This window comes from Egretta garzetta, unplaced genomic scaffold, assembly GCF_000687185.1.
Source record: "Egretta garzetta isolate BGI_Z169 unplaced genomic scaffold, ASM68718v1 scaffold445, whole genome shotgun sequence".
NCBI lineage: Eukaryota > Metazoa > Chordata > Aves > Pelecaniformes > Ardeidae > Egretta > Egretta garzetta.
Genome location: NW_009259855.1, coordinates 675,232 through 687,776, shown reverse-complemented (window position 1 = coordinate 687,776; position 12,545 = coordinate 675,232). Strand labels below are relative to the sequence as shown.

The 12,545-nt window shown below is 39.6% G+C and overlaps 1 protein-coding gene across 8 annotated transcripts in view; it reads right to left on the bottom strand.

Annotated features, from left to right (window-relative positions):
* Positions 1–12,545, bottom strand: part of CTPS2 (CTP synthase 2) — a 77,852-nt gene that overhangs the window by 12,484 nt on the left and 52,823 nt on the right. For 7 of the 8 annotated variants that reach the window (XM_035895494.1, XM_009639957.2, XM_035895500.1 and 4 more), the window contains 4 exons: positions 8,089–8,185; positions 5,962–6,017; positions 4,218–4,314; positions 303–447 (listed from right to left, as the gene is read on the bottom strand). In XM_035895494.1, the coding sequence (XP_035751387.1) occupies positions 303–447; positions 4,218–4,314; positions 5,962–6,017; positions 8,089–8,185 (395 nt within the window). Of the gene's footprint in view, positions 1–302; positions 448–4,217; positions 4,315–5,961; positions 6,018–8,088; positions 8,186–12,545 lie in introns of those variants that run through there. The other variant, XM_035895498.1, reaches the window with a different exon arrangement.

Sequence of the window (12,545 nt, the reverse complement as noted above, 5' to 3'; positions counted from 1 at the left end):
AAGTTAACACAGGAGGCCACTAACTTCAGGTAGATTTACTAAAGGATTTTTACTTCTTTCTGGTTATAATGTATGGATCTGGCTTTAACCCTCATAGCCTCTGAAAAGAAGGAAGTCAGGAACTGTGCTTACTGCTTACAGATACTTTTTACATCAGGGTTTATGTCAGGCATACACAGGAACAAGTAAATCAATACATGAAGAATTCCTTTTTGCAATTCTGGTCTTCTGAATTGAAGGACAGGATAGTCCCTCCAAAAATGTGACTGTCAAACCGCAGGCAAGTGAGTAAGAAAGATTACCTTGGAGACAATTTACATCCACGTTGCAAGTATGCATTGAGTGTCCCAGTTGCTGCTAGCAGCAGTCCAAGGTATGCAGGTGAAGGTTTCATAGGTCTTGAGGAAAACTCTGGGTGGAACTGAACTCCCACAAAATATGGGTGATCTGCAAGATAGATGTCAAAGAAAATTATAAGACGTAGGAAGACAGTAGAACAACTGTTACCAAAAAAAGTTTATTGAAGATTTCACACAGGAGTCCAAAAGCCAGATAAGCACGTGTGAACTTAAGGGCAAGGCAGCAGGAACCTTAACTTTTTCCATGAAAAGCAATTGACTTCAGAGGCAGAAGGTTAGTAAGGTAAATTAAGGAAAAATCATCCTGTGATTCAGCCTTAATGTGCACAATGATGTAATTAAAAGCTGAATAATAAACCTGTACTGACAGGTAAGGGGGGAGGGGAGCAACAACCACAAAGTCTACATTTATCATGTTATTTTCATAGTATTTTGGTTTCCAATATATATTTATGCATGTATATTCAGAACATGCACCCATAAATACCTGAGGGAAAAATAAAACAGTTCCTAAAAGACCAAGGGTTAACATACAGCAACTATTTACACACTAAGAGATGGATATGAAAGCAACATACAGAGAAACTGGGGAAAACAAGCTTCAAATAATTAGGCCTGGAAGGGATCTCCTGGAACTTCATGTTTCCTGTTATTGAATGCAGCTACATCGAGTAGTCTCACGCACAAAGGGTCAAGGCTCTGCCATAACACCCTCTATGTTTTTTTGCTCCCACTAGAAAGCTCTTCTGATACTCTCTCCTTTTGCTTAGAAACCTTTTGCTAACTCAAAGGCCATCTTTGTTACAGCAAACTTATATCCACTTCTTATGGTGCTCTTCTCTCCTGCTGTTTGGCCTGTGTGATTGAGGATGACAGTATCACCATCGTTCAACTCTGCCTGCTAAGCTAAACAAGCCATGCTGCTTCATCTTCTCTTAAATCTTCAGCTCTCTTGTTTCCCAATCTGGGAATGCCGGGTCCCTCACTTGGATCACAACCCCATGCAATGCTACAGGCCTGGGGAAGAGTGGCTGGAAAGCTGCCTGGCAGAAAAGGACCTGGGGGTGCTGGTTGACAGACGGCTGAATATGAGCCAGCAGTGTGCCCAGGTGGCCAAGAAGGCCAATGGCATCCTGGCTTGTATCAGGAATAGTGTGGCCAGCAGGAGCAGGGGAGTGATCGTGCCCCTGTACTTGGCACTGGTGAGGCCGCACCTCGAATGCTGTGTTCAGTTTTGGGCCCCTCACTATAAGAAGGACATTGAGGTGCTGGAGCGTGTTCAGAGAAGGGCAACCAAGCTGGTGAGGGGTCTGGAGCATGAGTCTGGTGAGGTGTGGCTGAGGGAACTGGGGTTGTTTAGCCTGGAGAAGAGGAGGCTGAGGGGAGACCTGATCACCCTCTACAACTGCCTGACAGGAGGGTGTAGCGAGGTGGGGGTCGGCCTTTTCTCCCTGGTAACGGGTGATAGGATAAGGGGAAATGGTCTGAAGGTGCACCAGGGCAGGTTTAGGTTAGGCATTAGGAAAAATTTCTTCACCGAAAGGGTTGTCAGGCACTGGAATGGGCTGCCCAGGGAAGTGGTAAAGCCCCCATCCCTGGGGGTATTTAAAAGATGGGTAGACAAGTTGCTTAGGGACATGGTTTAGTGGTGGGATGGCAGGGTTAGGTTAACGGTTGGACTTGATGATCTTAAAGGTCTTTTCCAACCTAAACAATTCTATGATTCTATGCAATTTAGTTCTTTAAAGCTATAAAACAAGACAGTGACAAAGCATCAAATATTTCCTGTGGGGATATTTTGCTTAAAAGCTTTGCCTAAGCTATCTGGTGTACTGTTATTTCTGTGCTTCCGCTCCAACCCACCCTCCTCCCTATGATGACTGTTTTTCGTTAGTAATCAGAGCCTCCTTGCAGCCCATTGTGAAATAATGCCAGGTTTTACTGCTGCTTCTATTCTTTTCACAGTAACATGCAATTTAAAAATTCTGCCTGATTTATTTCACAGTGCTCTCTATAGAATTTGTTTCATAACAAAATAGCCTCCCAAACCAGCATACGTAACGGACGTAATCTATCAGGAACAAACTAAGCAAAGAACACCATGACAATTAGTAGTTTATGAATTCACATGTGTCCTTTGCTCTCAGATCACTCTCTATGGCGCAGTTGCTTGACATTGTAAGTAGGTGTCTATATTGAAACCCTGGTTCAAAATTGCAACACCATGGAGCATACCATAGAGTGTATAAAATAAATTCTCAGGAGCATTATGTCACAAATAGCACTCCACAGGATGATAGTGTTCTCTTATGATAAATTTATGTTTCTGTGCACGGAGTTTATCTTAACCAATGGCAATTAGGAGCCACATAAGAAAGGAAAAGAAGTCATGTAAGGTAGCCTGCATCTTCAGGTGACAGATACTCATCTAGCCAACAATGACTTAACAGCAAGGAGTTAATCAAAGGATCAAGCAAAATCAGAAAGATTGTTTCTAAGAGCTATTCTGTGTAGTATTCAAAGATATGCAGTGTAGCTTCTTTTTACTTCAGAACCTTTTAGAAAAGAAATCAAGTCTTACTTAGTAAAGTAGTCCAAACCTACCAGATTTCCACAGTATCAAACCCTCATCTATCTGAATCACTTCTGTGAAAGAAAGGAACTTGCTTTCTATTTGATTTTCATATTTTTTTCTATGATCCTAAACAGGGTGACTGAAAGAGACAAACTGATCAGGAGGCACACTGGGAAGTCTCTAGTCCCACCTCCTGCTCAAAGCAGGGTCAAGTTCAAAATTAAATCAGGCTTGACTGACAGCTTTGTCTAGTCAAGTTTTGAAGGTCTCTATCTGCAAGGATGGAGATTTCACAGCCTCTCCAGGTAATACATTCCAGTGATGTTTTATACATTGGCTATATTGCATGTATACATATTTCATATACTCAAGCAAACTGAACGTTTATTAGTTGTTAGCACCTCACTAAGAATATTTGAGGGTGCTTAGGGAACAGGTCAATGTCATCATGAAGCTGGTTTTTTAACCTCTAAAAGGCCAAGGCGATCATGAGAGGTCCCTGATGACTGGAAAAAGGCAGTCACCATGCCCTCTTCAAGAAAGACAAAAAGAAGGATCCAAGGAACTATAGGATGGTCAGCCTAACCTCAGTTTATGGCAAGATTATGAAAAAAATCCTCCTCCAAGGCATTTCCAGATACACAAAGGACAGGAAGACAATTGGGCACAATAAGCTTGGGAACAATCAGTCCTTCGATGCAAGGAGGGTAATAGCCTTCCTTCATCCTGACTTTAGCAACACTTTTGAAATGGTTTCCTAGCATCTAAGTTAGGAGCTATCGACTATGGGTAGACTACAAAGCGTGTTAAAAAATGGCTGGACTGTTGGGTTCAAAGAGTAGTGGGGAGCGGTCTGAAGTCCAACCAACAGCATACTTAGAGATACTCAAAACTTGACTGATTCGGCTTTCAACAGCCTAATCTATATTTGAAGGTAGCCCTGTGTTGGAAGCAGAGTATTAGACTAGATGACCTCTCAAATCACAAATATGTATGATTCTACATAGCCAAATCCTGCTGAGCTACAATTATCACCTTTTGGAAAAGTAGCATGTCTCTCCGTGATAATCAAATACATGTCCAATCCTTGAGAAGTATAAAACTTCTCCTAACATCCTCTGAATCTTCACCCATTGTAACACATAGGTGGAGTCAGCAGTATCCCCCAACATGATCTTGGCTGTTATGACAGCTAAATATTGCACCTACATGCCATTTGACAACCTATAGTTCACACAGTTTTAATAGATGCAGAAAGTACTACAGACAAGTAAGACACTCACTCTCCAGTTCAATAATTTCCATTCTGTTCCCTTCTGTATCGTGGCCAACAAATTTCAAACCTTTCTCTTCAAAGCAGTGAGTCAATTCTGGGTTCACCTGAAATATTGAAAGTAATAATAATTGTAGTTCTATTTCTTTTTGGATTTAACAAACAGTAGTAGTAAATTGTAATGGTTTTAGTATGCATACAAGAATGAAAAGAATTGAGAAAAGAGCTGGGAACTTTTTCTTTCTTGTTTTAACAACTCTCTGGTATGAATTTGTAAAAGTGGGCATGCTTATTTAATAAGAGATGAACCAGTAATTTTAAAAACTTGCTACATAACACTCAAAAGATTAAAGCCAGGGTCCCTTCTGCTTGCTGTGCTCCTGATTCTGAGCAGCTTGCATTCCTCATTTTTTAAACAGCCCACTACAGTAGGCGTAAAGACTGACCTCCTCTTTGAACACTGCATTTCAGTGGTTATGACACAAACTGTGGTTCAGCTCATCCTTCAAACCGAGAAGCTCTGCAGTGAGCTGTTTCATTTCCTTGGTGATGTTCTAACCACTCAGCTAATATTCAAACTCTGAGCACCTTTACCACCATCGCATTCTCCTCCCAGCTTTTTAAGGAAACTTAACATTGTCCGAATCAGCTTGTAGCTCAGGCCCCTGTGGAGATACAGATGGAGTCAGGTCCCTTCTGAACTATCTCTGAGATAACTGTAGGAGTTCAGCTCTCGCTCATTGCCTTGAATGACAGTATTTTGAATGTACATAGACACCTTTGCTCAGATGTTCTCAAACAGAGGAGTGGAACTACACAAGGGGCCTACAGAGCTGGATGGTAGCCTTCAAGTTGTAGATGCCTGAAGTCTGCCTACATTTAGACTATGAAAGAAAGCACGCTACCTGAACATAATCCAAGCCTTTAAATAAGCCAAATTGGCCAAGGAGCAATGCATTTAAGGATTATAAGCCTTTACCTTTCAAATACTTCACAGGGAGTCAACTCGGGTAATCTATGACATCACTCTCTAAGACCATTTTGCTAAAACACTGAACCTCCTCTACCACAGAAACAGTACACTATACTAATCCCCTCTACTGAACACTTGCAAGAACACCTCTGCGATACTGTGTCTAGTTTCAGGCCCCTCAGTACAAGAAAGAGATTGACAAAATGTTGCAAGTCCATAGAAGGTCCAACCAGGATGGTTAGGGGCCTGGACCACGTGCAACATAGGAGGAAGGACTGGATAAACTGGATTTGTTCAGCCTAGAGAAGACAAAGAGTGGATCTCTTTGCTGACTTCAGCTATCTAATGGGACGGTATAAAGAAGACAAAGCCAGACTCTGCTCAGAGATGCACAGCATAAGACAGAGATAAAAGACAAACTGCCCAAGGAAATGTCCTATTAGATATGAAGGAAAAAAGGGTTCATAGTGAAGTGGTTAAGCACTGGAACAGACTGTTAAAAGATGTTGTGGAACCTCTCTCTTCAGAGATTCAAAACTGGATGGGACAAAATCCTGAGCAGCCTGATATAATTTTGAAGTTGGCTTAGCTCCAAACAGAGTTACACTTGCAGAGGTTCCGAGGTTCCTTTCGATCTAAATTATACTGTCTAACCATTACTAAATTTTCAGCTTTGTTTATGTAAGAAATCTCCCATTGGCTTTAAGGAGAATCGTGCCTACTGAAACAAAATTTACTTAAGCTTTAACTTTTGAGCACAAAGTACATTAGCAGTGCTTACCTCATATCGATGCCTGTGTCGCTCCTCTACAAACATTGCATCACCATAAAGTTTCCCTGAATATACAACAAAAAATAAATTAATGCTAATGTGTTGCTTTAATAGTTGTTACAACTATTTCTTATAATTTAAACCTCAAAAAAATTTCACATGTAAAACATAACAGGACACTATTCATCTCACTCCAGCTTTCTGTTTTTCTGAGTGATAACTAGTTTCTTTTAATTTATTGTTACCTGAGTTCATTCAGGATTCATATTCAACATTCCTTGACCAGAAATAGCTTAGTTATAGACTACAGTCTGAAGGCCACACTTAAATTAATTCAAATTGTAAAGCCCAAAATAAAATAAAAGATGTTTGAGTGAACAAGCAACATAAAATCCCTTCAGGGTTTTACAACAGTTGTACACAAAAGGTGCAGCAAAGGAAGCCTTTTCATAGCATCTGTTCCATTTTAATTGATTATGCATGGCAGCTGGCATAATACATCCAATGACAAACAGAGAATATTGTTTTTCTCTGTTTTCCTGATCTCCTTACCCAAATGACTCTTGCAGTCCTCTGAGCCTAACCTGGAACACACTACATTCCAGAGCAACAAGGACTAAGGTAGCAGTATGCAGTAAACCAGAATTTAATCATATCTCTCACTTACATTCACAGCTCAAACTTCGCTCTCAATGTACCCTAGTGTCATTAGGGTTACTATCTCTCTTAGGGGCTGGTACAAGAACTAGACTGCGAGGATCTCCAAAAACTGTAGAGTGATAGTACTGCAATTTTACAAAAAGTGGTGTATGCATTAATTTTAAGGAGCTACCTTTTCAAAAACATTCAAGTTATAAGCATTAGAAACAGGAACTGATTTCCTGAGTAAACTACCAGAGCTTTTTATGAGTCTTTGATAAATATGGTCATCTAAACAACTCATAATACCGGTCAAGAGTTACAACACATGTTAATTTTTATTAACTTTTCCAAGAAGTGTTTAGGCCACAGAATAACTTGTACATTGTGATATGCATATTTATACCACATCTAGGCAAAGCATCATCCAGGGCAGTCAGATCACTAGCACAGGCATTCTCTAGAAAGGCAGATTTTTTAAGCATGCATATGTATTACACTTCAGTCTCCTGCTAAAGTAGATGTCATTTTTAAAAGCTCAGAGAGATACATTCCATAAGTTCAACATAGCTAAATACAGTAATAGTTCAGATCAAGGTCAGAGGCAGGGCAATGTAAGAAATATGCCCATATTTATCGATGGACAAGAAACCACTGTTTACTCATTTTCAGCATCACTTATATATGTATTACAGGCTGATTAACAGGACACAACCATTACTTCAATTTTAAAATACTCATAGATCAAATTGAATCATTTGTTCTATATTCTGTTTGCTTTTAGTTTGCCTTTTGAAGCATCCTGTTAAAGCAAATAATTTTCCTTTCCTACAACAAATAATTTGCTTTCCCAAAACAAAGCTATTTCCAGGGCTGGGTTAGGCCTACGGCAGTGCTGGATCAGAGACTGGAGTTAAGCAGGGCCTGGCTGTAATTAGGATACAAACTAGCAAACATTGTCAAGACAAGGTGAGGACTAAGGCAGTGAGGCCAGATGTTTAAGGCTGAGATGTACTGGCAACTCTGCGGAATGACAGAAGCAATGTTTAGGTCTAGCAATAGCATAACGGGTAGAAGTTTGGGTTAGCTCTACCAAAAAGCTTCAGGGATAGAACAAGAAGCCCTGGTTCACACGTCCTATTGACTCACAAAGAAAATAGGAAGAAAATGCTCTGATCTTCCCAAGAAGATAATCAATTAAACTACCATAAAATGCATTTCAGTTATCTCATCAGTCTCCTTGTTTATTTAAAGTGCTGGACCCTAACTACCTCTTCACCAGGCCTTCCAGATGTCTCCCATTTCTTTCTTTACATTCTGATTCTGGGTAAATGTATATGGGAACAGGATCAGAGTGAATGAGCTCAGGGAAGCTGTCACTTAACTGCTTGCTTGAGGTTGTAGTCCCTTAACAAAACATGCTTTGGCATTTTTGCTCTGCCACGTTACAGAGTTTCTATCCAAAACGCAAGTCATAAGAGCAGAAATGTAACTTACTTAAAACAGAATTTTGTGTTTTGAAAACAGTCCTCCTCTTCCCCAGTCTCATTGTTCCACCCATATCTCCAGGATTGTGTTCCGGCATGTCAATAACCTGTAGAGAAAAATTTTTAAACACTGTTTCATCCAACAAAGAAAAAAAAAATGCAACAAATGCATAGATTTAGAAATGGTAACATGATTTCTTTTTCCTCCAAGCATTCCCAGTTACGACTTCTCTTTGGTTTCCCTAATGCTTTGTTCTCAGTATTGGGACTGTAATAGACTGAACATATTAACTAACTGGTGTGAAACTTTTCCATTTAATGAAAATTTAATTTTATTTTTAAATATAATTAAATTTAATTTTAAGATCAAAAAAAGCAATTTATTAATTCCTTAATTTAATTTCAGGGATAGGAAAAGAACCCTTTTCTTTTAAAAAAGGTACCAAAATGTTAGCAATAGGATAATTCTACCAAAAGCTATTCCTGGTGCTATAAGAGTACATAGATTTCTAAAAACTGATAAGCTCATAGACAAAAAAAAAGAAAATCCACCAAGTGATAAAGACGCCATCTCTGAAAAAGCAAGAGGCTGAAAGATTATCCTGGGTAATTATTACTGTACAGTAGGCCCTTTCTTATACTGTTCTTTACACACAATGTTTGTTCTTACGCTAAGAGGCAGAAACAGCTGTCTTAGCAAGACAGCAGAAGTCCTCGGGTTTTGGAAGTGGGAAGAAGAGGAGGGCATGGAACAGCAGAGCGAAAAGAAGAGGGCACTTGTTACAAGAGTATAATCTGAAGTTGTAAAAGCGGAGTACTAAAAAAGGTGACTCCAACATGTGAGTGCTATTTCAGATTATATATGTAACTGATTTATCACAGGGAGAAAATGGAAAAACTTCCCCCCTACTTCACCTTTACTAAAGGGTTTCTCAGATTGCCTAAGAATCCACAAAACACTGGGTTGCCAGGTATGAAGAATATGCTATTTAACGTAACGTTTAAAGAAGAGGATATGCAAATACTGGTTTTGAAGTCTGAAGTGGATGGGTCAAATGGCTGCTATGTGGGTCAAGCAGAATGCAGGATGGTGGGATTCAGGGGATGTGAGGAACAACAGCTTCATGGAAGGAGTGCGTTTAGTTTTGCTCAGTTTGAAAAATCCTGCTGGGTCTCACAATCATGTTTAGAGGAAGTCTGTCTCAGAGAGGTAAAACAGTTCAAAACTGTAGAAACACATCAGCTGAAACTATGACCTACGTGCTTGTATTTGCATATACACAGTCAGTGAGGAATGTAATTGACAAAGAAAGGTTCTAAAAATACAAATATTCACACACACGGGTAATCAGGAATTGGATTTTTATTAACCTTAATTTGCCCCCTGGGAGTAATGAAAACAATTTCTGATGATACACTTCATAAAGTGAAGTTATTCAATTTAGAAGGGATGGTGGAAAGTGCTTAGCCTTTGGCCTTCTGCCAGTGCATTTCAGCTGTGCAATTATCTCTGCATAACCTTATACCTTCAAAACATTATTTATAAGCTATATGCTCATTATAAAATGTCACGAGCAGAAGTTGTGATCAAACCAGTGGGATATTACAAATCCTCTAATTACCTTCCAAATCATGAAGGTGAGGACTATGTAGCACATTCAGCTAACAAAACCCCACAAAATAAAAAAATAAAAAAAATTGAATCCTTATTATTTAAAGAAAAAAAAGATGAGATTGTCTGCTTGTAGTTTATTTCCTTCCATTTGCTTTCACTTTTTTTCTGAAGTAGTAGCCACAGGACATCAGAAGCTGTTAGAATGTACACAGCAGACTGTGTGTATATGTCAAACACTCTGACTCTCTGAAATCAAACACAAGTTTTCCACGAGGTGCTATTTACTTGCCTATGCCCATACTACAGATAACCTTAAAGTTGTGCTCCTGACTCTTGTCAAATGGAGATGAAGTGGTAACAAGCAGCTATCAAGTATTTCAAGTATATGCTTCTCTTCCAATTACAAAAAAATAATTTTAACAGCTGTTTAATGAGTATTTGCAGTTGACAAGAAAAACAATTAGAGTTTTGTTTGTTTGTTTGAGTTTTTTTAAGTTTGGAGGCTAAAGTCAAGATTAGACATTCCTTCACTCTCAAAAGTGTATCAAGCACCTAAATACTGTCTCCTAACCTCAGCTTTAGATTTTTCTTCCTAAGAATTTGGGGTAGGATTTATTGGTCTAACTTTGCTAACTGAATCATAGTAGGTGTTTGGGGTTCCTCCCTTCCCCCCACCTCCAAAAAAAATTAGATTTCACTATTTTCACCTTTCAGCATTCACTGTACTAAGATATTCTCTCTATCACAACATCTCGAGCGTAATGCCATAAACAGAATGAAGTATGGGGATAAAATGAGTGGGATGGTAACTTCCTGAAGGACATTGCTCAGCCCTTAAACTCCTCAGTTAAAACACTGGCTCCAAATGAAGTGGACCTGCCTACGCAGTCCATAGCAGATTTCACTAGTTTCCTGTGCTTAAATGTGTTCTCCAGGAAGACTCAAAAACATCAGTTAGCAAATATATGGTCTTCTGTTCGTTAAACAGAGCCTAGCAGTTCAAATAGATCATGGCCACACTCACAGCTCTTCCTTCATTCAGTAGGCAAAAACCAAAGACCAGATGCTCATGAGTCCCAGTGAAGCTCTAGATCATAGCCTGGAACTAAGCCAGGCTGTGAAAGCACAGCTTCATCTGCTCTGCTGAGGGCTTCTTGCCACCCTTTGGGTCAGAACCCAAAATGGGGCTGCTGGAAGCCCAACAAAAATTCCACTGGAGAAATGGCCTCACAGGGAAGATTTGGGCATTCTCCCCCAATTAATCTTTGTCTTCTAAAAGGCCTGCTTCCTTCTCTCAACAGCTACATTAGTGTGTCAGGGGCATATATTGGGAAGAGCATCCAACCCTTAAAACTTTCACTAATGCCTGCTAGGTCTTGATTGAGGTCTTTTAAGAAACATTGAACGATACAACAGTTCAATCTCATTTCTATCTGTGGCAGATTTTCTGCCAAATTGACAGCTGCATTGAGTTTCAACATCAAGCAGCTTACTGCGTGTGCTCATGTTTTGTTATTGATGCGTGCATTATAAACCAGTTCTCCATCTTCCCCAAGATTTTTAGGCTTATGATAGTAGGAAAATAGACAAGGCTTCAAATAGTAATTTTTGTAGACAGGTGAGGAAAGGAGCTATTTATGAAGTAATACCTCAGAGCTTTTTGATATGCTCTGTGGCTCCGATCAACTTCAGCAACTATCACAGTACAACCCTCAACATTTATGTATTACATGAGTTTCTCTGCAACAAAGTGTGCAAGAAGCTTCGAAAACAAAGTGGCACTGCTGCCCTACAGCCCAAGGACAGTAATAAGCATCAGAAAAGCAATTTTGCCACATTTCACAGAATTTATTTGATCAGATAAAAGATGAACCTTCAAGTGGTGGTTATTTTGAACAACTGTGCAACTGAATAGATTATTCAAAGAGCTTCCTGCCACATAATAAATCAGCTCTTACTATGCATTAGTTCTTTGAAGAACGCAGAACAGCACAGAACTACTGGCACCACAAGCAACAAAAAAGCATCAGTAAGGGAGGGTGCAATAAGAGATAAGGTATTAATTAGGTCTTTCTTACCCAAATCTCTGAAAACTGCCAACACTACAGGGACTTTACAGAGATCACATATTACACACCAGACAGTCAACACAAAATAAATAATGAATGACTCTGACATAATACAAAGCACATTCTAAAGATAAAACAGACTGATCAGTATTAAATCATGCTACAGATGAATAGTGACTTTAACTACCCATGAACTACAATCATCTTTCAGAAATCTACTGCTTGGATCGTTTCATTGTTGTTAGGAAACATATAAAAGCTAATGAGAAAACCTCTCAAGCCCAGACACTCAACATAGAGCAACCAAGACCCTGAAAACCCAATACCTATCATTTTAGTAATCATCCCAGGACCATTAAGTTGTCTTTGTTTTGCCTTGCGTCCTACAACGCCATTTTGAGAAATCCATCTACCTTGATTACCTGGGGGGGAAGGGGAGGAAAATGTTCTGTTTGGGTTTTGTTTGGGGGAGGTTGGGGTGGGGCGAGGGGGGGGATCATTACTTGGTTTAAACAACTCATCAGTAAGTCAGCTTTGGAAGCAGGTTTTCAGGGGTTTTGCCTTTTTACTCTGCTCTTGTCTGGTGAGCAAATGATTTGTCACTGCTGAAAAGAAATTACTACGCATGTAAGTGCTGATCAAAGCATCAGGAGAAGCCCCAACCCTAAAGATTAACCGAACACTGAAAAGAGGCTCTGAGACACTCAGCACACAAGAGATGTGCAGAGGGAAAGCTGACAGAAGCAGGGAATACAGTGACAGGTACTGATGAATATTAATCCC